The following is a 27,138-nucleotide window of genomic DNA, read 5'->3' on the forward strand; positions in this document are numbered from 1 at the left end:
GACATTTTGAAGATAAGTATTTAAGGCCTATGTGAAACCTTTAAAATTATACAAGTCATACATCTTTGTAAGAGAAAATTTGGAAGATACAGATTATCACAAATATCTCCTTACACAGAGCTATTAACTTCCAGATATATCCATTGATATTTAAAGTATGTGTGTATTTTGATTCTGGGGTTTGAAGAAGAGTGGTGGGGTTCAAGGGAGCCTATAGTCCCCTCACTTGCTCTTAATGATGAATCTGCATGTAGTTAATGAGTTTTAGCATCTCTGCCCATAAGTATCTGGGGAGGAGCTGGAAGTGTAGTAGTGTCCTTATGTAGGAAGGAACAAACACTGTGTTTGGTGGAAGAATCAAGGGCAAAGCAATTTTGTACATGCAAATGAATTATAGCTTGCTCTATATCAGCACTAACTACCCTTCTATGTCCCACCTTTCCACTTCCCACTCCTTCACCTATTTTTTACAAAACATCACTGAGTTCATTTGGGGGCCAGATTTTAGTTTTGATATATTGTGGGTGATCCTGAATTTTGTTTGTATTTTTCCTCATTACTGTAGATCTATGCATATGTCTTCGAAAACATCAAGTCTGTGCGACTGGAAGCACTGCTCTTATCCTTGCTGAGCATCGTGGTGCTTGTTCTAGTTAAAGAGCTGAATGAACAGTTTAAAAGGAAAATTAAAATTGTTCTTCCTGTTGACTTAGTCTTGGTAAGTATGAATCAACATTTAGCATTCTGCCCTGCAATGCTTGCAGTTGCTGTGGGTAACCTGCAGAGGCTCACATTATTGTCTAAAGTAAGCCACAGCTAATCCTGTCTCTCATTAAAGCAGGGCTAATTTGCATGGGTATACATTAATGTAAAGACAGGAAATATTTTGAGTCAATAATTTTAAAAAGGAGGCACACATGTTTTCAATTTTCACAGATGCTTGTATTTTTTTAGGTAAATAAGAGAATATGTAGCTTAAGATTTTAAATAAGGAGACATTTCTAAGGATGAGACCTAAAAGATTTCTGGCATGATTCTCCTAAAGCAACAAAAAGTGATACCACATCCTGTTGATATGTTATATGTATGGTATGATGCACAGAATTATTATCAATTGACAAATGTCCATTAATGATTGATAAATTTATTGACACTGTTTTTATTGACCCAATTTTGCTTTATTAAAGGATACTCATGATTTTCACTAGCCAGGGCTGATTCTCTAAGATTTTTTTGTTGTTGTTGTACTTGTCAAAGCAGCAAATCATACTTTGCTCCTAAGGCTTATGGCATTAAAAAATACATTTTGAAATTTTAAGTGCCTCTAATGGAAACTCTTAACTAAACAAAGCATTACATTGAAAATGAAATGTTAAACCAACCACAGTCTACTAACTTACTTATTATTAATTGGCTTTAGTTTTTTAATGGTCTTTGGGTTATATACATGTATATGACAAGTGGTGTCTAAATAATTTCACCTATTGAAATATCCCTTCATACTGTTGAAATGGTATAGGTTTATGTAAATGTATAAGGCTAGCACATTGGCAACTGTCTCTGAGGGATATGACTTTTTTTCTGCATAACTAAGATGGATGGCTCCTCTCCATAATTAGGCCTTGTATAATTTGTAGAGATACATATATATAATCTATATAATGTGTGTGTGCTTGTATATGTGTGTGTATTTCAAATAAGCCATACAAGTGGAGGGTACTATGATTATTAGTAGTTTTCATGGAAACAACTGTGAAACATATTTTATTCCAAAGTCCTATAGGTATTAAGGAATGCTTATTATATCCTGTGTTGTTTTGTGGTTTTATTTCTGAAAGTAAAGTAAAACTTGCCATAAATTAGGAATTGATTTCCCAAAATAAAATCCTTTTTTGTATGATGGTATACAGTTTTCAGTAATGATGTATACAATTGTATTGATTTTTTTCCTAAATGTGTTATTTTAATAAATATCTCATGAATGAGTTTGAAGTTTCCTTGGATTTTGGAATAAATGGGACTTTATTAATAATTCATCAGATTTGTTAAGAGAAAAAGTCAAGCAGTGAATATAGTTTAAGTGTTAAGTATGTAAATGTTAAGTAAGCAACTCTCTGTAATAACAATTGAGGATAGGTAAGCAGCCTCTTCTGATTGTTTGGATGTAGCGTATGCCTCTTTTGAATTCCTATAATATTTTATAATATATGCCCCACCTTGTAAAAAAAAAAAAAAAAAAAAAGCTTGATTATATGTTTCATGAAACCAGAAATTGAAAATAACCTTGGGGAAGAAGACTCTTGAACTCTTTTTATTCAATACTGAATAAAACACTGAATAAGACAGTTGTTCATTCAATACAAAAATTGTAAGAATTATCCTTACAAAAAATAAAAGGTACTCCTTATACAGTGTTGCCCCTAATATGTGTAAGACCTAAGGCAAAAATAATAATGCAGGCCCAAATACTTAAGAGTTATAGATCAAAATGTTAAATAAAATAGGTTCTATTTTCCTATCTTGACTAAAATACCTTAGTGATTACCTTGAAAGTCAGGTTAAAATAGAGAATTCTCCTAATCCTTTGGGTTCTGCCAGAATGTGGCAGCAAGGAGAAAGCCAGTCCCTTGGCCTGCCTCTTCTCTTCCTACTTCAGCTGTATCTCATCTACAGTGGGATTCATAAGTATAAATGTGGATACCCTTGCCCCACAACTGTCCCTTGGCCTTTCCTTGGGCTACACTGGAAGGATAGACCTGGTGAAGGTATTCTGGAAGTAGACTTGGAGCCATTTAGGCAGGAAATTATAGATTCCTGATGATTCAGGGTGTGGTCCAGAAAGAGGAGTCCAGGTTTGAGTTGGGTACCTCCCTTTGCCCCCACAAAACTCCCATTTTATGGGGAGAGCTACAGTTGGAGGATGACCAGATTAGAACCCTCTAAAGCACTGTCTGAAAGACCAAGTTAGTGACTTAGATTACTTAATTTTAATATTGGCTATGTGTATTAAACACCATGTATTCTTCCATTTTCAATAAGGATCCAGCATCTTGTGCCTATGGTGTATTTTCTTTTACAGCTCACAGTATTTTCTGACTTGATATAAATATTTCACGAAAATTGTTAGCAATTAAAGTTTATTATTGGCTTAGGAATTTTTGAATACATTAATACTTCTGATTCCAACCTAATAGCCTGAACTTTTAACTACTACTATATTCTGTAGAAAATACAATTATAGCACAATATCTATAAAGTTTAAAGTATAACCTGTAGAGTTTTGCTGCCTTTAAAAAATATCCTCAAGACTCTTTTGCTTTTTAAGTCTATTCAATGTTTTAAAAACTTCTATAAATTCAGTTAAATATCATCACAGAGAACAGAAATACACAGGAAAAATCCCTACAAAATAATATTATCGGCATTGTTAGATATTCCTTATTTTGCTAGTGTGATTTTGTTATATCTTTTTTCTGACCATGTATATGGTAAATTTGTACTTTAAATAGGTAATTAATGTGTCTTTTTTAAACAAAAAAGTGTAGTATATAAATAGTTATACCAAACTGATATGATAACCATGTGAAATTTACAGCACCTATTAAATTATCAGAAGAATGAAAAAAGAATGTGAAAATGGATGGAAAACATTAAGGTGGCATGGCTGGTAAAAACAAATGCTGAACAGAATTCTGAACATACATTTTAAAGGTGATCATGGATACTTTCAGAGAACACTTGGTTTCACTTATTATATATCATTATATCATATAACAGAGAGTCATGTACCTGAGACTCCAGGGAGGTAATTTCAAAAGTATCAAGTTCGACACATTATTAACTAGGATATTTTACTTCAAGAAATAGCAAAACTCAAAATTCAAAATTATTCAAGGAGACTGTAAATCATCATTGATTACTAACTTACATTAGGAATATTGATGCAACATCTTAAACTCTTAGGTGGTTGCTGCAATGGAGGGAAAACGTTCTGTGTTATAAAGCATCCCTTCATATTACAAGAGACAAGTATTTAGGTTGGATTGTGGTATCTGTACATACACAAGCATGCACACATGCACACACACGCTCCTATAGTCTGTGTTCTGCTCCCCTTCAGAATCAGACACAATTGGGAAGGATATAAGAAAAGTTGTATTATTGTAATACCATTAAATTTTTGAGACTGCAAATTAAGTGCTGTCAAATCCCAGAGGGATTTTTTGATTTTTAAAATTCTTCTTAGTCTTTAAAAATCTGTGCAACTGCTATATTACTCGAGAAAATCATGGGGCACATGAACAGTGTTTACTTTTAAAAATAGTTTTAAGATGTTTGAGAAGTCAGGAATAATTTTCTTTTTCTTTTTTCAAATGGAACCACACAGATTATTGCTGCATCATTTACTTGTTATTGTACCAATATGGAAAACACATATGGATTAGAAGTAGTTGGTCATATTCCAAAAGGGTAATGTAATCTTTTTTTTTTTCTTTCTTTCTCTCTCTCTTTCTTTCTTTCTTTCTTTCTTTTCTTTCTTTCTTTCATTTGTTTTTTGATGGAGGAAGCAACTGGGGGTAGGTGGGTATGAATTTCATTTCTTTCAAAGGCTCTCTATGGGACAAAATTCCAATTAATTTCTATTTTACAATGATAGAAACAAACAGTTCACAATAAAGAAAACAATAACTTCTTAGACTGCTTATCTCTTACTTGGGAAGTTGATAACTATTTTATACAGCATTGCTTCAGGTAAAAGATTTGGAAATTACATGAATATTATTTGAAAAAGAAAGCAAGGCATTGAATTTCCAAATTAGAGTCATGCTGTAGGATATAATCTTCCCTAATCCACTCACATATTCCTATGACTATTTTTATTTCACTTAAAACATAGTAAAAATACACAAACATCATCTGAAATAGCAAACCTATAGATATGAGTGGTGTACAATTTTGAAAGAGAGGGTGGAAGTGGAGATGAGGGCATGTTTCCCACCTGTCTTAAAGCCTTCCTCAGGACACTAAGAGGAAGATTAACAAGAAGAAGAGGTGTTCACCCTAAAAAGACAAAATTTTGTTCCAAATATAGCCTGAAAGACAATAAAGTTATCTTAGGGGAGAAAGGGGATGTCTCTTTTAATGGGCTGTACTATACACCAATATTTATAAATTTGGGATGAAGTTAGAGTTGCTGAGTCCTCTATATTTTTATTTTCCAGTCCCAAAGTTTGGCTTCTAACTACATTAAAATGGAAGGACAGTAGAAAAATTCTCGGAGATTAAAAAGATAATTTAAAAAATCCTGTCTTTAGCCTTTATGCTAAAGATATAGGCTAATAGTGATTATTGGAATCAACTTGTGTTTTCTAAAGGGTTCTCTACTTTTCACCTTCAAATTTAGTTTATTGTTTTTTTCTCTAGGTTAGTTTATCATTATTAATAATTAGGCAAGCTCAATTTTTTATGAAACAAAACTTCTTATAGTTTGAAATGGTAGCACTTTTATGTATCATATATCTTAGGGCTTGTAATGGTACAAATCAATTTGACTTGGGGATAAACTTGAAGGAGTGGTTAAAAAAAAATCATGCCTCTCCTCCATCCAGTCTAATTCTTCTTTATTTTGAGTAACCTTTCCAGACCCATCTTCTTAAAGAATCATAGAAAAAACATGGCATTGATAAGAAATGGAGCTGAGGTTGAATTCATTTTGTAATTTAGATACATTTCTCAAAATGTTTTCTCCTCTATACATTGCATTACTGGTACTTGGTCTGGAGATTGTGGGGAGAATTAAATAAAACTGCTAATATGAAAGTGCTGAGCATTCAATTTACATGCTCAGTATTAAATCAGCATGAATTATTTTCCCTTTTTCTTCTACTTTTGCCCCAGAGGGTTTTTTTTTAAAGAGGGGAAGTAAGTGTCACAAAGCACCATCAGGGATAAATAAACAATGACACTGGGCTCAAGTGGTTTTCAAAAAGACAATAAGACAATGACTGTGTATTAGTTGGAAGAAATATTTAAACAGTTATTTACAACTGAGAAACAGCTAACTGTGGTCCTGTATTTTGCAACAGAGTGTAGCTGGATACTTTATAGATATTTTTCTTAACATGGGATACATAGAGTCAAAAAACAAAATTCAGCTGAGTACATTTAGAGGTCTTATTGCCTTTGTTCAACAATTTCTTAATTGAACAGCAACCCATCTAGCAAATCAAAAGGAACACTGAAGAGCTGTACAAAATGAAAGGCTTTTATAGTCAGAAGGGGAAGGGCAGGAACAGGATGTTTCTAGCAGAGTGGATTGTTTCAGGCAAGGTCACTTTCCTATGTGGGACAGAAGGGCAAATTACCTTGCTAATGCTGACCAGGTAATTCTAGATTGACTGGCTAAGGTTACATTCCTGGGAGAGGCTGAAACTGCAGTTAAATTAGGTATTAATTCTTGGTTTGCTTACATGGGGCTTAGCACAAGTGACTCCATTGTGGGCCTGTTGTCTCTTTTTTAACAATAGTTAAGTGTACTGTGAAAGAATCATGTTAAAAAACATAATTAAGATTATAAACTCAACGGAAAATTTAAGGATTAGCTCAGGAATCGTAGCTCACAGTAAACTAGTGTTTGCATACAGCACTGTAGTATTCAAGGCAGGAAATACAGTTTCTAATGCCAGCCAAATAAAAGTTTAGGAAGATTCAATGAAAGAATGCTCCATATTTGCTTTTGTTCTGATACAGGAAATTTTTGTTTAGTCAAATTTTCTGTGCTATAACCTGAATTCTCTGTGAGTGAATGCCAGTTAGATACACGGAGCTGTCCTTGTGGTGTTCTTTGTGATTTTGCTTTTCTGCTAAATAATGTTGAAAACAAAAGGCTTCTAAGGGCAAGGTTGCTTGGTTTTCTCAGGGATATTTCATGTATTCTATGTAAACTTCAGAGTCATTGCCATAGCTGAATTCACTGCAAGTTGTTACAGAAATAACATGAAAGATGATGAGCTCAATATGGTCTTTCTTTCAACAGCATTCCTCCACCTAGAGCTCCCCCAATGAACATCCTCTCTGCAGTAATCACTGAAGCTTTTGGAGTGGCACTTGTAGGCTATGTGGCCTCACTGGCTCTTGCTCAAGGATCTGCCAAAAAATTCAAATATTCAGTTGATGACAACCAGGTGGAGTATGCCCCAACCCCTCTCCACACCTCTCCATAGCTATTGTATCACTGTACGGTGTATTCCCAGATCCAGAAAATGTTGAACTTATGAAAAATACAACTTTTCTATGTGTATAACACAAATGGGTAGAAGAAAACAAAAGAAAATATCTAAGTCATTCATTGAAAGGTGAAAATCTGACTTTCTTGGATTGGTTATAGTACACTCTGTGTTTTAGAGAGGGACATCTTGATGATTTGGTTTTAGGAGAGAATCTAAATATATTTATCATTGCATGCTGACTTTCAAAATACAAAAAACACTAATATTACTCTTCTTAGTAAAAAACTAAAGGTTACAAGGGTCTATTCTTAGAATACCAAAGGATGAAGAATTTACTGAGCATGTTTCTGAATCTACCTCTGCTAGTGTCTTGTCTCAAGCCCTGTGGCCCTACATTTCTGCACAGGTCTGCAGAGATACCTATGGAATAGTGGTTAGAATGCCAAAGTACCTATATCTAAATCTCACTCTGAAATTGTTTCTGTGTCCCAGTTTTGTCATCTGTAAAAAAGAAGATTTATTCATTCAACAGATGTGTATTGAACCCTACTATTTACCAGGTACTGGTCTAGGAACAAGGGATACAATGGTACATAATGCAGACCATGTCTTTCCTCATCTCAAAACCTCCCAGTGGTTTCCCATAGTACTCAGATTAAAAGGCTATTACCGAGGCTTACAAGGCCATACCTGACCTTGTCACCATCCCTTTTCCTCTATGATCTCATATTTCTTTCATAGTTCTAGCCACACTTACTGCCTTGTTTTTCCTTGAGTTCACTAGTCATGTTTCTAGCTCAGGACATTTGTACTTGCTGTCCCCGTTTCCAGGAATTTTGTACCCTCAGGTAGCTACATGCCTCCTTTATTCAAATGTTCCCTTCTCAGGGAGCCCTTCCTTGGTAAGCTAAAATCCTAAATTCCAAAATTTTCCACTCCTTTCTCTGCTTTACTTTCCATACTCATCTTGTTTATTGTCAACATTCCCTCACTAGAACTCCAGTCTGTGAGGCCAGGGATTTTTGTCTGTATTATTTACTGGCAATAGCAGAAGCAGAAAAACATTAGGAGGCTTTTGCAATAATCTAAATGACACTTGATGACTTGGACCAGGATGTAGCAGTGAAGGAGATGAGAAAGGGACAAATTCTGCATTGGATGTGGACACCATCTGGGAAAAGGGGTAGTCAAGACTATCTCTAAAGCTTTTGGCTCAAGCAACTGGAGCTTGAGACAGGGAAGGATGTGGGAGAACCAGGGTGGGAATATATAGAGCATAGCCTGATTAGGTAAGTTTGAGATACCTGTTAACCATCCAAATGAAAACGCTGAGTGGCAGGTTGGCTATGTCAGTCTGAAGTTCAGAAGAGTGGTCTAGGCTGGAGATATAAATTTGGGAGCTGTCAATGTGTATTTGGGTAGCTAAGATTAGAGAGGGAAGTGGTCCAATATTTGTGATTGGTTAGATGAGAAGAAACCACAAAGGAGACTGAGAAGTGGTGGCCAGGGAGGTAGGAGAAAACCAGGAGGGTGAGAGGTCCTAGAAGGAGCCTTTAAGGAGGAGGAAGTGAGCGACTGTGTCAAATGCTAATCTTAGGCCAGGTAGGGTAGAAATTAACCATTGGATTTAGCACTGTGGAGGTCACTGGTGGAGTGGCGGGAACAAAACCTTGATTCTAATGACCTGAAAGAGGAAAAATTGACAACAGATACAATAAATGCCTTGTACTTCCCTATAAGGTTGTTATTGTTATAAGGATTAAACAATGAAGTGCTTAGAACAGTTTCTGGCTCATTGTAAGCACTCAATAAATGTTAGCTATTCTTAAAATAATGGTTAAATTACGACCAGTGGAGAGAACAGAAATAGAATACAGCATAAGTCTCATTCCATGACAAGTTTTACCGGTGGTCTGTAAAAGTTGATTGTGATTAGGAAATGATATATCCTCCTATTATCATTCCTGTAGGAATTTTTGGCCCATGGCCTCAGCAATGTGATTCCTTCATTTTTCTTCTGCATACCAAGTGCTGCTGCCATGGGAAGGACCGCTGTCCTATATAGCACAGGAGCAAAGACACAGGTAACTTTATTTTCAGCAGGGACAAAAGAACTGATGGGTCTTTACTCTCCTTGGAGAGTGGGAAGAATGAGCTTCTCTCTAAAGTCCTGAGAATATTTTTACTTCTTCAATTTCTTAAAACTAGTATCAAGGAATTCTATCTCTTCTCTTTCTTAGGAAAGATCCTTGAGGAGCTGAATGATTCAATGAGCAGACAAAAAAATCCTGTATTAATGGCAGCTTTATTGTTGTCAATCTTTGAACAAATGCTCCCTCTAGCGGTGTCTCTGATTGTACGTTTTGCTAATCTAACCAGTCAATTTGAAATTTTAAAATTTTTGTTCACTTCCTTTAAATAAAATGAAAACAACTGTATGAAAAATCAGTCCTTGACAATGACATTCCTGTCTATAGAGATGTACATGTATGTAAATGAATAATACGATGTCTGTGCACATTTTGATTTTAAGAAACAATTATGTATTTTTAGGAACTCAAATCAATTTGACATTTGAGAACCTGCTATATACTAGTTATTATGCTTGGTACTGATAAGATGTCGATGGTAGTAATAAAGATGTTTCTGTGATGATGATGATGGTGGTGGTGTTGGTGGAAGCATATATCGAGTTATATGCATGTCATACATTTTATATAAATGAACTCATTTAATCTTTTAGGTACCTCTATGAAGGAGGTGTAATTATTATGCTAGGTTTCCACATGAGAAAGTTGAGGAAAAGAGGGTTAAACTGACTTATCCAAGTCACAGAGCTTGTAAGTGGCAGAGCTGGGATTTGAACCCAGATAGATCTACTCCAAATCTTGCATTCTTAACTACTGTTCTATACAAGAAAATTCATGTATATTTTAATTTAATAAATTAATATTAACAGCTAACCATTATAAAACAATTCACATTTATTTTAAATTGGAGTTGAATGAGAATTTATAGAGCATTTTACGTGATAATTTAAACATTTATTAGGAGTTTAACTTATACTAAGTCCTTTTTGGGGGTTGTAGAAGAGTAAATTTGAAAAGGATATGGTTCTTGACGTTGGGGGCAAGTGGCCAGAGAAAGATGGGTTAATGAACATTAAAATATTGCATAAAATTAACCAATAAAATTTGATGAATGTACCATGGAGCAGAGGGGAAGCAGCAACAAATTCTGAATCTATAATAATTTGACATATTATTGCCACAACTCATCATCAAAGATGTGTAATTCTCATTCAACATTGTTTTACATGACAATTTGATTGATTTTTACACAGTTCGTGATTTAAAGCATAAGTTCATCATGTGTATTGGCATAAACATTTTTGCAAACTCTCAGATACTTGTAACCTAAATTTGAATGTTTAATACATAGTGTACTCAAGTATCATTCCTTACTCTGGAGACTCTTCTATCTATAAAATTCTAGATTCTATAGTGGTTTCCACCTAGTTTCTTACAAGGATGAGTGTGTTAGATTTCCTCTCATCATTTCTGCATGGTATTCTATTCATCAGACTTCAGAAGAAACAAAAGGTACCTAACAAAACACTAGCTCAGGGAAACAAAGTTTGGCAGCACAGTATTTTCATGCTGTTCTGCTTGTTGAGATTGTCGCTAATCTGCTCAACAATTCCCATTAAATTGTACAGAGAAGGAATCTGATTTAATGTGCATACCCAAATCGAGGATGCTTTCCCATGGTAGTCATTTTGGCATTACAACTATTAAGTTTACGTGGAGATAACTGACATGATTTGAAGAAGGCACTGGGCAAGCCAAGTCTTAAAAGTTTTGTTCTAAATAGGCTGTGAAACCAGTTTTCTATGTGACAAGACTTCACAAAGAAATCCCTTAAATAGCTCTGTCTCTCATAGGTACTAGACTTATACCCAGTAAATTAATCTAGAAGAATTTAAACCCTTCAACTTTTAGGCTAATAATAGCTAATCAAAGTAGCAGTGGGAACCACCTTGCATTTGTCAATTATTTCACCAACTGACTCTTTCTTGTTCAGAAACACTATTAGTATTTCTGTAGAAAGATATCTTTTAAAATACAAATGTGATCTTGTTACTTCCTCCTAGAGCCCATAAAAGGTTTTGCATAGGTCTCAGAATTCAGACCTTTATGTTACCAAAACTGAGTGCTTCCCCCTACAGCCTCATCTTGGACTCTTCTCCACCTCAATCTCAGCTCACCAGTCACAGCTCCTCCTTCCTCGTGGGCTCCAGTGTCTGTTCCTTTTCTCTCTGTGTCTGCCTCCTCTAAGTTAACTCCTCCCATTCTTCAGATCTCACTGACACTTTTGGGTCAACTGTGTTCTTTTCTTCAGAGACCTTAGCTCTGTTGGACTTTAAGTGTTCATCAGTGTGATTATATGATTGATGTCTGCCTTCTTCTCTTGACTTCAGCTCCTAGACAGCCCATGTCTGCTTTGGTTCACCATATCCTCAGTGTCCAGCCCAAGACTTAGCACATAGTAGGTGTTCAATAACTATGTGTGGAAAGAATTAATGAAAAATGAAAGTATCTGATAATTATAAAACTAGTCAATTTTGCTGATATTTTTACCAAGTCCAAGATTGCTCTGCTCACCGCATGAGAGGCCAATAAATTGGGAGACGAGGTGTTGAGGCAAGGAATAGCGACTTTATTCAGAAAGATGGGTGTCTGAGAAGATGGCAGACTAATGGAAATATTCAATTTCTCAGATCCTCCTCTTGGTCTGGAATTTGACCAGTATTTGGGAGACATTTCATGACCAAATTTTGTCCCACAGCACTGGGAGGCTCATCCCAGATCAGGCAAAAATTCTTGTTGATATGCCACTCCAGGTGCTAATTTCTGGATTAGGACCTGTTGATAATTAAAGATTCTCTGAATCTTCTGTCTTTCTAATCTATTATGATCCAAGAAATGTTTTCCCTTATTGCTTCTTCCCATACTTAGAATCATACTATTACAGTTATTCTATAAGAGTCATAAATGTGATCTATTTCCTCAGGATGTTTAGCCATCATCAATTTTGTTGGAGCCTGATTGCACACTGTAAGAGACAACAATCTTATAAAATAGACAGGATATAAGTAATGTAGGTAGTAACATTGACAAAGTCATAGTGCAGCAGGAAGACACAAAGCATAAACAATTTGGAAACAAAGAATAAACAAAAACAATGCTTAGTATAACTGGTTGTAATCCAGTTACAATAAACCATCAAGTCCACAGGAGAGCCAGTTGGAGAAGCCAAATTCAGGCAGGATCAGGTAGAGAGAAAAAGATAAATGTTTCATCTTTGTTTACAAGGGTATACTTTATCAACTTGTTGTAGGTCATAACATAAAAGAAAAGGAAACAAAAGAGAAAAGGAAAACAAAGGTTAAGGCTAGCATATTTCCCAAAGTCATATAGTTATAAATCATATTCATCAGTTCATTCAGTCCCATGTAATTAATTCCTGTTGATCTGGATGAAGTAATCAGTTCATCCAGATTTGTCATTTGTTACCCAGTCTAGTGGTATTATCTAAAGGCTATCAGAAACATATTTGTTAAAAAATGTTCCTTTTTATGAGCCTTCTTGAAGATGTGGCAGTTTTGCAAATCATCACCTAAGCTGCCTATGAATGACAAAAGTCTTAAAAAGGCAAGGTTGAAGATCTGATTAGAATTCTTGGCAAAGAAACTTATCCAAGTTGTTATGACATACAGCATTTTAAGATAACAACTAAAACTATAGCATTATACCAGGACATATGCAAATTTCAGAAACTTTGTATAATTTTTAGAAAATCTATTTTAATAACATTTATTCATACCATATAATCTGAGGAGGCTTATTGCTCATTTGACAATGCTTTCCATGTAATTTAGCATACCAACCAATTCTAGTCAGTTTTATATATATATATATATATATATATATATATTTTTTTTTTTTTTTTCCCCCCCCTCTGAGGTGCCTTAGGGTCACAGTTCCCTAGCCCCCCAAAAAGGAAGAAAATCCCAACCAACGCTTCGCCGCAGGCAAAACCAATGCAGTAGGGAAGGATACCCTGCTGTTGTGACACACGAGTCCTGTTATGAAATCAGTCTCTCGGGGTCACAGTTCCTCAGCCACAAAAATGGAAGATTCCGAACCAATACCTCATCAGTCCAAAAGGGAAGAACCCCAACCAATGCCCCATCGGAGATAAAGCTGAATGAATGACCAAGGCTAGTTCAAAAGGGAAAATCCCAACCAATGCTCCACCACAGGTGAAACCTATGCAATAAGGAAGGCTCTCTGGGGCCCTCTGAAGCATCGCAAAGCTAGCTGAAGTCAAAAGAACTTTAATTAGAATTTGATAGGAAATTCATCCAAAATATCAAAACGTTTTTTCTTAAAAAGCATTTGGTCAGATAGAATATTTAAGAACAAATACAGCTCAGTTAACGGCAAGATGGTACACACAATATGTTATCAAAAGCAGCATTCTAAGTAAACTTGTTCTCTTAGCAGAGAGGAGCCAAGTCTGGTCCTGCACCAGTCTACTTTTAATAACAAAATCCATTTACCCAATTAAGTTTAATATAATCTCAGTCTGACCATGCATAAAACTCCTTTTTACTCAAAACATATGTCCCACTTTCCTATTATATAGCGAAATATTTTATTATTTTTAGTAGTTTTAATTACATATTTAAATTAGAGTCCCCAACTCTTAAAAACCTTAATTTTTAGTGAAAACCAAGTGTCAAGTAATAGTTACCAAAATCTGGAGACACTATTTTAGATAATTTTCAGAACATAATTATTCCTATAGCATTTACCTGAAAGCTCTTATCTCATTTACATTTAAAGTTTCATCCTATCAAGTTATTTTCCTTGCAACAGATGTAATAAGGTCTTATTTGATTCCTAGGTACAATAAAGTATTATGCTAAATATTAATGACTCTAAAGACATGTCTATATTAATTAGATCAACAAGCTTAAGCCACCTTCAATACCAGATATCAGTTTAATGTTGAATATTTTCTAGATCACATGAACCCAAAATTCCTTCTGACCAGTTTTATATTCCTGAGTATTTATATAGATGCTTGATTTTTTTTAAAGGGCAAAACTAAACAGACAAATCACACAAAGAAACATACACACACACACACACGCTCACAAAAGTGAAAAAAACAAAAAAGGAAGAGAGCAACCAAACCAATAAACAAACCCACAAATGAAAAGAAACACTAAAAACTAAATTAAGATAAACATAAAATCAAAAATAAGTCAAACACAGAAATTAAACCCCAAGTCCACAGTTGCCCCCAAAGTCCACAGTCTCAATTTTGGGAACACTTGTTGTCTATTCAGGAATTCCACAGATGCAGGGTTTACCAAGCCAATTGTGGGGATGTAATCTGCTTCTCCTGAGGCTGCACAGAGAGATTTCCCTTTCTCTTCTTTTGTCGCACAGCTCCTGCAGTTCAGCTTTGGTTTTGGCCCTGCCTCTGCATGTAGGCTACCCTCAGGTGTCTCTTCCCCACCCAGACAAGACAAGGTTAAAGCAGCGGCTAATTAGGGCTCTCTTGCTCACTCAGGCCGAGGAGAGGGAGGGGTACGCTAGTCACAATTGTGATGTGGGGAATGCCTGCGGTGGCAGAGGCCGGTGTAAAGTTGCAACAGCCTGAGGTGTGCTGTGTGTTCTCCCAGGGAAGTTGGCCCTGGATCATGGGACCCTGGCAGTAGTGTGCTGACAGGGTCCCAGGAAGGTGTGGGTAGTGACCTGCACTTGCACACAGGCCTCTTGGTGGCAGCAGCAGCAGCAGTAGCAGTCCGTGCCTGCCTTTGGGTCCGAGATGATATCCGTGGCTTGGCACCCATCTCTTGAGCTCACTTAGGCGGTGCTCTGACGTCTGTGGGCACACAGAGCAGGAAGCCCCTCTCCTTGAGAACCCCAAAACAATGGTCTCTTGCCTCTCCAGCAGGTCCAGACTTTTTCCCAGTCTCGCTCGTGGTTAGCTGTGGTGTACTAGCCCCTTTCAGGCTGTCTTCACGCAGTCAACACCAGTCCTCTCCCTGGGGTCTGACCTGCAAAGCCCAAGCCTCAGCCCCAGCCCCCACCTACTGGTTGGCACCGATCCTCTGTGTGGAAATCTCTCCACTTTGCCCTCCACACCCTGTTGCGCTCTCCTCTGACACTTTGAAGCTCCCCCTCCCCCGCCAGTGAATAGGCTTCCTAGTGTGTGGAAACTTTTCCTGCTTCACAGCTTCCTCCCAAAGGTGCAGGTCCCATCCTGAGTCCTTTGTCTCTCTCTTTTTTTTTTTTTTCTTTTTTCTTTTGCCCTACCCAGGTAAGTGGGGATATTCTTGCCTTTTTGGAAGTTTGAGGTCTTCTGCCAGCGTTCAGTAGGTGTTCTATAGGAGTTGTTCCACATGTAGATGTATTTTTGATGTATTTGTGGGGAGGAAGGTGATCTCCACATCTTAATCCTCCACCATCTTTGAAAGTCCTCCTCATGCCATTGTCTTTTGATATGAAGTGCACCTTAGTGGTTGGTGTCTTTTTCCTTCCACATAAACATGGATATACTCAATCACACGGGTATCTGAATGAATCCTGTAATCTGCCTTCTGACAACTAGCTCTCTCCAGTCTAGTGGAGTTACAGGCATAATATTTTGTTATTTAAAAATTATTACCATGTAAAATCACCAGTTACTCCTAAATAATCAGTTTAGTGACAGTTTTGTGTACTATAACTTCTTTTATGGACAATTCTTAGTTCTCTAATGACTTATTTCCCACAGAAGGACTTTTCCCCCTTTATATGCTGGGGAGTGCTGTAGATGAGCTCCACTAAATACGGAAGGAACTTGTATCAAGCTTCTTTCATTTAGTTTAATGGTTTTGAATTTCATCCATGCTGTTGCATGTATCAATAGTCTGTTCTTTTTTATTGTTGAGTAGTATTCTATTGTATGGATGTCCCAAAATTTATCTATTTGCCAACTGGTGGACAATTCAGTTATTTACAGTTTTTGGTATTTATGAATAAAACTGCTATAAATATTTACATGTAAGTATTTTCATAGGTGTATGTTTTCATTTCTCTTAGGTAGTTCTGGGTCATACATAACTCCATAAGAAGCTGCCAAACTGTTTTTGAAGTGGCTGTACCATATTGAATTACCACTAGTAGTGTCTGAGAACTCTAGTTGCTCTGAGTCTTTGCCAGCCCTTGCTATTGATTATTTGTTTATATATTTATTTTTAGCCACTCTAATAGGCTTTATTTCCTTTGATTTCTCCATAAAGATATTTTAGGTATCTTTCTGGTCCTGTGAAAGCCCTCTCTTCTCTTGTAAGGCTGACAGTTTGGCTAAATGTTTCTATTAAGACATGAGCATTTGCTTATGTGAAATTTGTTCTCCATTAAGTGGAGCATAGCTAGGAGTGAGTGTTTTGAATTACCTTTTGTCAGCAAGTTGAGTTGGTTAGAACACAATACTAATGACTTTTCAGGATTAATAAAATTAAGTCTGTTTCACTTCAGAGACTGCTCCCTTAATCCCATATAACTGTTTCATATTAACAAAGGACTCCAACGAAGAGAGTAAAGGCTTCTGTGGAAATTTGTCATCAGCACAGAAAAACCCTAAGCTGCATATTCAGTTATTACCCAAACAACTAGGAAATGAGAAGGGGGGCCAGGCTGAACAACTATAGGCTAAAGGACTTTTAGCTGAAATGTCATTTTCACTATTAAACAAACAAACAAAAAAGCCATGCTGTGATGTGTGATAAAAGTTGATGGTGTCCTATTTCTTTGTTTAGAATTGCTTTTTTGTCATTGCTGACTTAATTTGATTGCACCAGTTTGTCAGCTGTCACATTTGGGTTCCTTCAGCTACAAAATATAGATGACAGTCTATTTAATTTAACAATCATGTGCCAACATTTTGTTTCTTCTTATCAAGAAGAACAAAGAATTATCTTTTTCCCCCTATAACTTTGGAATAATAAGGAAGTTCAAGCTTTCTTTTTTGACTGTCTTTTATTTTACAGGTGGCTTGTCTAATATCTTGCATTTTCATCCTGATAGTCATCTATGCAATAGGACCCTTGCTTTACTGGCTGCCCATGGTAAGTAGTGCTTTTTATTATTTACTTTTTAACTTTATTTTTAATGAGAATCATTATATTTTAAAATTTTCTTTGAAGAACAACCTCAGTGATCCTAAATCTGAAACCTTATGTGACATAAGTAATGGTTGAATGGAGGAAAGGTAGAAAAAGCCCACATTTGATGGGGAAGGTATGGGAGGGTACCATGGCTGTTTTCTAATTCTTAGGCTTTTGTATAAAAATTACATCATGGAATTAGATTTATTCTGTATTCATTTGGAAGATGGAACTAGGCAATCTCTGTTATAAGAAGGACATGCCACTCTTTTTTTCTTTTTTTTTGGCTGTGCCATGTGGAATGCTGGACCTTAGTTTACTGACCAGGGATTGAACCCGCACCCCCTGCAGTGGAAGCACAGAGTCTTAACCACTGGACAACCAGGGAAGTCTGTTATAAGAAGTAGACTTTGGAAGAATTTTATAAAATTTGTACTCTTAGAAAATGCATGCTGGGCAAGAGAGTAGGCAACAAAATTCATCTTGCCACCCTTGATGCATGGTTATACAAAGTGACTCAGAATATTAGTACACTTGTTTACCTTGCTTTTCGGAAGCCTGGGGCACTAAAATGATGTGAGTAAGACCCTGGTCTTCAGAGATCCAGAGACAGTGTCAGTCCTTTCTTGTTCTAATTCTTCATTCATGTAATAAGAATAAATCACTTTCATGAGAGGATCTCCCAATAACCAAGTTCACTTTTCAAGAGAGTTATAAATATATTCAGGTGAAACCAGAAAATTGATACTCAAGACAATTATGAAGAAATACATGATATAAATATTTAATTTTTGCAACAAACAGATTTCAAACAAATGGCAGTGAATAATTATTATAAAGTTAAGAGGACATTCAGCCTTATAACATTCACCCTTATAATCCATTACTCTTCTTTTTCTTTCTTCCTTTTTTTTAGAATGCCATAACATGTACCCTGTGATTTTCTAGAATTGCGATTATATTCCTAAAGTACAATAATAGGTTAGTTCGAAACAAAATGAATATTATTTCAGTCTTCTAAATGGTTATTGCTTTTCTTTAGTATTTCAAAGACAAAGACATAAAAACACCATGATTCTTTAAAATTTAGATTAAAATCTTTATCTTGCATCTTCATCAACTTATTTCTTATTTGTAGTGTGTTCTTGCAAGTATTATTGTTGTGGGACTGAAGGGAATGCTAATACAGTTTCGAGATTTAAAAAAATATTGGAATGTGGATAAACTTGATTGGGTAAGTAGAAATTTGATCTAAAATTACTATCTTTGGCTTAAACACATGTTACAAAATAAGCTTTAATAGTTCCATTTGCAAAAAATAGTTTTAGCCATTTGAAACTTACATTTTACAAGCTATCTTTTTTCAAACTCAGTAAAAATATTAAAATGTAAAATGTCTTTATAAGAAACAGAAATGGAATTCTGTCAAATTTTGATTGATGTGTCTAAGAACTTTTAAAGAAATGCTAGCTAACTTGGTTGGTTTGGGGATTCCCAGTTTCCATTATGAATTGATTCTGGAAGTGAAGTTCATCAAAGAATAGCTAGTAGAAATATGACTATTTATAACATATATGAAAAGCCAGCATTAATTGCTAAGAAATGTATGCTACATTAATATAGGGTAAACATATTAATAGTGACCATATTCATTCTAAATACAAAGAGTCTCATGAATTGTTTTTTTAAATGGGTTACATTGAGAGGAGCATTATGTTAATAGGATATTGCTAGGAACAGATTAAATTATATTGAACAATGATAAAATATGAATTTTACTAACATAAATATTTAATATACTTGTTCTAGAGAAATGTATCTATGCAAGAACATCCAAAATTCTCTCTCTCTCCTATATGGGTGAATTATTTCATGAGTAGCCTCTGTTTAGCTCTATTATGGAATTCACCATATTGAAATGCAATTATTTATGTATTCTCCCTCCTTCAGAGCCTTTGCTCTGAGAGACTTTGGGGGATTACTTATGCTGGCATGTACTTTAATAATACTCCTCTTAAAAAGAGTCATGTACCACAATGTTCATTGCAACACTATTTACAATAGCCAGGACATGGAAGCAACCTATATGTCCATCGACAGATGAATGGATAAAGAAGATGTGGCATATATATACAATGGAATATTACTCAGCCATTAAAAGAAATGAAATTGAGTTTTTTGTAGTGAGGTGGATGGACCTAGAGTCTGTCATACAGAGTGAAGTAAGTCAGAAAGAGAAAAACAAATACCATATGATAACACATATATATGGAATCTAAAAAAAAGAAAGAAAGAAAAAAAGGTTTTGATGAACCTAGGGGCAGGACAGGAATAAAGACGCAGACATAGAGAATGGACTTGAGGACACGGGGAGGGGGAAGGGTAAGCTGGAACGAAGTGAGAGAGTGCCATGGACATATATACACTACCAAATGTAAAATAGATAGTTAGTGGGAAGCAGCTGCATAAGACAAGGAGATCAGCTCGGTGTTTTGTGACCACCTAGAGTGGTGGGATAGGGAGGGTGGGAGGGAGACACAAAAGGGAGGGGATACGGGGAGATAGATGTATACATATAGCTGATTCACTTTGTTATACAGCAGAAACTAACACAACATTGTAAAGCAATTATACTCCAATAAAGATGTTAAAAAAAAGATAATATTCCTCTTAAGTCTCAATATTACTGAGCTTCTACCAAGGTACAATAGTGGCTGCCATGTGGAATTCAGAGATGAATAAAGAAGTACTCTTTAGACACTAATATTTGTGCAGGATGCAGGCACAGAAACAGTAACTATTATATGAAGCTAGATACAACATAACCTGGAAGCAAAAGAAAAAACTTAGTACTGGAGAAAAATAGAGGCTGGAACATTTAATTTGGACTGGGTTAATACAGAAGACTTACCGCAGAGCTGAAATATGAACTGAGACTTGAAGGAACAGTATTTTGTAGGCAGTCCAAGAGACCAAAATTAACTAGGCTAATGGAGGATAATGACTTTTTTAAGGTGATATATGTGAGGTGGCACATGGAAACAGAAAAATGAGATGTAAACTTATTTAACAAGCTATTTATAACCCCATGATAAAGGTATCTCTAAGGGACTCATTAATCACGTAAGGGGGAGCACATTACCATAATGGAAGGGGAGAGGTGTCAGGGAAGGCTTTTTCCAGGAAATGATGGATAGAACATATAGCATGAAGTTGAGAGTAGTAACAGATGGGGTTAGAAAAGTTAAGAAAGGGTTGGACTGAGAGAGCCTGCTTATGTCCTGCAAAGATTAGACTTCATCATGAAGGCAGTGAGGCATCACTGAAAGGAGAAATAGGAATAAGATTTATGTATAAGAAAGGTCATGTGAGTAATTTGAGGAAGATGGATCGAACTGATGAAGTATGCAACAATTGGAAGCACTCCTTTAATAATTCAGGCAAATAAATGAGGAAGGCCTGGACCACAACTAACACTTGAGATTAAAGAGGAAGGAATAGAGTTGAAAAATACTAAAGAGGTTTCATTAGTTATCCCTCATCACCAATTCATGACATGAAGTGCATCAGTCTGGAGTGGCTCCTAAGTTTTCAGTTAGGAACATCACTGGAGGAAAATGATGTCATTCATTGAATTATAGAATATGGAAGCTTAAATGCATTTGGTGGTTACCTTTAGTCTTTAAAAAAATACAGTTTCACATTCCTGAGTTATTTATTTCAGTTCCTCTAGTTGTATTTCGTATGTTATCACAAAGCAGTTTTCCAAGAAGGGCTCATGTGTTTTATATTCCCAGAGCTACTTCATGGTGAAAACATGTTTTCTTTTTATACTAGAAGGAAGTTTTTGGCTGAGTCTAAAATGCTTTCCCCCAGGCTTTTTAAGCTTGAATTATCTTCAGACATTGAGGGATAAGGCAGAGAAATCACAGGTCAACATAATTTTTTATTATTTAATGTGAGCTTATTTTTCTAAATGGATGCTCAGTGAGTTTCTTTCTTGCTCATAAAGTTTGGTAATGTTGTCAGAATATTTCTTGTGGTTGAACAGTTAGTATCAAATTTCTAAGAGAGTGACATATCCTTGTGATCTCGGAATCAAGAATTACATACAAAATTTTTCTTCTAATATGTCTTCGAATATTTTTTTCAAATATATATGTTCTGTTCTCTTAATGAATTATGTATTTTTAATTTAATTTGTTTCTTAAAATCTGTACATTTTCCCGTGATTATTTTGGGGTGTGCATGTGTGTGTGTGTGTGTTTGTGTTTGTGTGTGTATGGCTTCTCTGGACTATTCACTGTATCTTTGATTATGTATTTCCTGTTGTGATTATCCTATTTAGTAAATTTTAAATATGGCTTTTATCTCTGTAATATTTTTGTTTCCATCCAATTTCTTTCCCAGTTTTTCTTCTTTGACTCTTCATATCTATTTTTGAGGGTTTTTTCCTGAGATTTTATTGCCTAAACCTATCCTCTGTCTCTATTTTGTTACTTTATTTCTTTTTCCAATTTTTATAAATAGGTTCCTTGATTATTCCTTTATGATTATGATGCATCTTTAGTGGACTTAGCTATTTGCTGAAAAATAATGTGGGGAGGGCAGGAGGTAGGAAGTGAGGTGGAGCATCCCATGACTCTGATTTAACTATGTCATCTGAAGATTTGTCCCTAGTTGAAATAAAGCCTCACAAATCACAGGCTCTCTGATGATCTGATACTAGTTGTCTCCTCTACCTTCTTCACCTTGTTTCATCTCTGTCAGTCTCCTTTGGTTAGGAAGCTAAGTTGTAAGTGATACAAATGGCATTTTATCTTACTGCTCTTCTTTATATAGTATCAAATAGATACCATACGGGTACCTTTCCTTCTTCTCTGGTGGTCCACTATTGCCCCTAGAACTTAAAGCTCTTATCAGAAGATTATTGTATAGAATTTTTTAAATTGTGACATTCATGGAGAAATCTATAATTGATTAAACTTTGAGGATAAAATTGTTGGCTTCCAGTGTCCTTGATATCTTACAAATTTTGCAAGTCTACATTGTATTTTATAGTTAGGAGTTGTGACCATGTTCTTGTTTCATCAAAGTTGGATTTTCCTCCATATATATTCATTTTTATACTGCTTTGTGTGGAGTTTAATAGAGGGGAGTAAAGTAAAAATGATTTTAATACACTATCTAAATCTACTTAGAAAGGTTATTCTGGCAGCAGTATGGCAAATGGTTTACAATGTTGATAACAAAAGCAGATAGATAGTTAAGTAGGAGGCTGTTAGAACAGTTTAAGGGAACAATAACAAAGTATGAACTAGGACATTATCAGTGAATTGAGAAGAGGGTATAATTTGAGGTATTTTTTATTAATAATTGATAGGACTTGGAAATGATTGGACAAGTAGATGAAAAAGGAGAAATAGTAAAATATTATTCCAAGGTTTCTGATTGTAGTGTCTTGAAGAATACTAGTGTTATAACTGAAAGAGAACAGTAGAAGAAGACTTGGGGGGTGAAGTTAATGAGTTTGCATTTGGACACATTGAGTTTGAAGATATTTGGTAGACTGTTTGAAACTGCTTTAATGGTTCATAATTTGTAATCTCCTACATAGAGGTAATAGTTGAAAACCTGGAGTAAGTAGGGAGTATGGTTTGTGAAGAAAATAATGTTGAGAAAGGTGACATGGATATAGCAGGTACATGATAATTAAATGCGATGTTGTGTTTAGCTTGACAATGGCCTCCTGTTGTTGAAGTGGACAGGTATCTCTAGTTGTTAAGGAATTGAACAGTGAGAGGCCATGGGTTATTGGAATATGATCTGGGCAAAGCATTTGTAGTGATAACATTGCACAGACTTTTGTGGATATATGCTAGATCACCCAGTAGACAGAATATGTCCAGATAACTCAATAGTTAGAATATACCTAAATATCACGAAGAAAAGTTACCAAAGATGTATGTATGTGTAAAGTAATTTGAAAGTTGAAAGTTTAAGAAAACATATAAGTAGTCATCACAGATGAAAGGAGAAAGAAAATGTGGCACATATGTACAATGGAATATTACTCAGCCATAAAAAGAAATGAAATTGAGTTTTTTGTAGTGAGGTGGATGGACCTAGAGTTTGTCATACAGAGTGAAGTAAGTCAGAAAGAGAAAAACAAATACCGTATGCTAACACATATATATGGAATCTAAAAACAAATAAAAAGGTTCTGAAGAACCTAGGGGCAGGATAGGAATAAAGACACAGATGTAGAGAATGGGCTTTAGGACACGGGGAGGGGGAAGGGTAAGCTGGGACGAAGTGAGAGAGTGCCATGGACATATATACACTATCAAATGTAAAACAGGTAGCTAGTGGGAAGCAGCTGCATAGCACAGGGAGATCAGCTCGGTGCTTTGTGACCACCTAGAGGGGTGGGATAGGGAGTGTGGGAGGGAGAGGCAAGAGGGAGGAGATATGGGGATATATGTATATGTATAGCTGATTCACTTTGTTATAAAGCAGAAACTAACACACCATTGTAAAGCAATTATACTCCAATAAAGATGTTAAAAAAATAAAGAAAAATTAGAAATTTTTATTTCTTTAAATTTTTTACAGTTTAATAATAATTCTACTTTGAGTTGTAGATCAAAACCCTCTTTGAGATAATGAGGAAATAAGGATCCAAAATGGAAGCCTTACTGATGGACTTAGAACAGAGTTTGAGTAACTGAACAGTAGAGATAGAATTAAAACCTACAGAAATTTAATAATATGGATCAATCACCAAAACAGCATAACAGATGGAGCAGAGAGGTGAAGTGATTGAGTAGCTGCTGAACTGTGTTTTACACTGATACATTTTCTATAAAAGGAAGAGTTTATGTGTTCCCTACTTGAGGCCAACTTTGGAGTTATATTATGTTTAGGGGCTGTGAGTGCCAAATAGGGAGGAGATCAAGTAAGAATGCATAATGCAAAAAAATAGGGTTTCAAAAAAAAAAAAAAAAGTGTTTCAAGAACCCAATTCCTTGTAGCTATGACATCTAGGATTTGGATCTTTAATAGGAATTGTTACAGAATAGTGTTGGGCCTTATTCTAACCAGTGGGACTATTTACTTGTCTATGTTACTAATTTCTATTTGATATTTTTTTCAAAGTTATAAATGTAGGCCTGGAAAATAACTAAGCATTATAAGCCCAGCTTACAATAGATGATATTGTGGGAGAGTAAATTCACTTTAAAAATAGAACCAGATGGTACCAACATTTTTGGTCCCTCTGATGGATCATGGCCTCCAGGCTCTGTGTTTTTTTAAATGGCAGGGACCAGGATCCTCAGTTCCCCATGCTATATTGAATCATGGAGGTTGGCCAGGAGGAACAGGACTTATAAAGCTTTTGGTGAAGTCTTATTCTGCCACACCCAGGCAGGTTCAGTAAACATTAGGGGAAGAGTGAGAAACAGAGCAATCATGGCAAGTTGAAGTAACGATCAAAAATTTGCAGCCTGGGCTTCCCTGGTGGCGCAGTGGTTGAGAATCTGCTTGCTAATGCAGGGGACACGGGTTCGAGCCCTGGTCTGGGAAGATCCCACATGCCGAGGAGCAACTAGGCCCGTGAGCCACAACTACTGAGCCTGCGCTTCTGGAGCCTGTGCTCCGCAACAAGAGAGGCCACGACAGTGAGAGACCCGCGCACCGCGATGAAGAGTGGCCCCCACTTGCCGCAACTAGAGGAAGCCCTCGCACAGAAACGAAGACCCAACACAGCCAAAAATAAATACATAAATAAATAAATAATAATTAAAGGTGCTAATAATTTAAAAAAAAAAAAATTTGCAGCCTTATTTTGTACACAATCAAGTCTGGTGTAATAAGTTGGGAAGGAAAAAACACACTGTGTACAAATAGAAGATTCAAATGACTCTCCATTCACCTGAATAGAGGAAAAACATCTCAGTGTCTAACCTATTAGATGACAGGATGGTGTAATAATAAGTACTAACAGCATTACATTTGTAGGTGATGGATCTTAACATGAGAACACTTAAAATATAGTTTCTCATTTATTCCCAAATGTTTGTTTCTTCTATAGCAAAAAGGAATTTTACAGATAAAAATCTGTCCATTTGCTTCCAAGGGCTTAGCTTTTGAAAATAGCTCAACATTAAGAACCACTCAAGCTCAGTGTAGATAAATAATACAGACAAAGGAGAAGTAAAAAATTTCAAGTTAAAAAATACCTTTTAGAAACATTTGTTTCGAACTTGTCTGGATAAAAAAAAAAACTACACCCCTCCAAGAATCTGTGCTGTTTTCAGATTATAGAGAAATTTATTTTTCATTAGCATATGGAATTGAATTATGTTGTTAAAAATGTTTTACAATGGTAATACAGCTATTGGGACAGAAAGAAATCAACTTAGAATTACTTGCATAAAGTAATGCAGATAATTTGGGAGAAAAGAGAGAGTTTGAAATTTTTGTTGGTCTACTATTTGCTAAATGCAGAATTTTGTGTTTAGAAAATATAGCTTTCTGGATTTCACAAATTATTTTCCTTTTAAAGTTATTTTTGCCAGAAATAAACTTAGAATTGCCAATATAATACAGTATCCTGTTTCAAATTGTAATTTCAGGTGGTAGACAAAACTGCAATATTGTTGGAATCCCAATTAAAGGAGAAATAGAATTTTCTTGCAATCTTTTGAAATATTCCCAAGAACTAAGGTGGCCTTGAGTTTTTAGCTTTCACAATTTCACAAGTGAACCCTTGCAAATAAAAGTATAACTATTTTTTATAGTGGTTGGTCTAAAAGTGGCTTTGGTCGTGCTGTTAGAGTCAGTCATTTTTAAAAATAGGCTTTGAGAGTCCTATGTATCAATAGTAATAAGCTACCTTATTATAAGAATAATAAGTATAATTTCTTTTTATAGCAATCCCAGAAAACAGAATATTGCTGAGAATGACCAAAAATCTACAAACACTTGTTTGTAATATTATTACACCAAATGAGAAAACAGTAGGAAATTATGGAATGCTTTTGAACCAAGAACATCAGCCAACTATTTACAGATCTTAAATAGAAAGTTTGTTGGGGATTGAACTAAGGATTGGCAGCATCTATATAAAAAGAATGCACCCTTTCCCTTTGCCTTTCCCTTAACCTCTGTCACTGGGAGTCCGCTGGGGCCTGGATTTGTTTCTGTGTTCCTGCGCTTCTGTTTCCCACTCCTTGAGTAATGAATCTCTTTGATGAGAGATTTCATCACAGGAATGGTAGAGAAGAAGATTGTGAGGAATTTAGCAATCACGAGAAAGATGAGAATACAAAGGACCCATATCTTTTTTCCTGTTTCTCTTTCAGGGCATATGGGTCAGTACATATATATTTACAATATGCTTTGCTGCCAATGTGGGGCTGCTGTTTGGTGTTGTGTGTACCATAGCTATTGTGATTGGTCGTTTCCCAAGGTAAGATCTTATTTAAATGTTGTTTATTCTGACACAGCAGCAAATATACTGTTGCCAGTTACTTTTATTTCTGTGGAATAGACAGTATTACACTCTCATGTTTTATTTATATTTAGAGACAAAAAGAGAAGTTTTTATCTACATGTGATATAAAACAACACTGGTCTTAATGAGGAGAAATATTTTGTCAGAACTATAAAATA

The 27,138-nt window shown here is 35.6% G+C and overlaps 1 protein-coding gene across 1 annotated transcript in view; it reads left to right on the forward strand.

The window, feature by feature from the left end:
- Positions 1-27,138, forward strand: part of SLC26A7 (solute carrier family 26 member 7) — a 267,698-nt gene that overhangs the window by 188,467 nt on the left and 52,093 nt on the right. Inside the window, exons 6-12 of the mRNA XM_082434178.1 lie at positions 566-718; positions 4,388-4,470; positions 7,037-7,184; positions 9,200-9,313; positions 17,344-17,421; positions 18,599-18,694; positions 26,829-26,935. Coding sequence (XP_082290304.1) covers positions 566-718; positions 4,388-4,470; positions 7,037-7,184; positions 9,200-9,313; positions 17,344-17,421; positions 18,599-18,694; positions 26,829-26,935 — 779 coding nt within the window. The remainder of the gene's footprint in view (positions 1-565; positions 719-4,387; positions 4,471-7,036; positions 7,185-9,199; positions 9,314-17,343; positions 17,422-18,598; positions 18,695-26,828; positions 26,936-27,138) is intronic.

This window comes from Balaenoptera physalus (genome assembly GCF_965194825.1).
Source record: "Balaenoptera physalus genome assembly, chromosome: 17".
Lineage (NCBI taxonomy): Eukaryota > Metazoa > Chordata > Mammalia > Artiodactyla > Balaenopteridae > Balaenoptera > Balaenoptera physalus.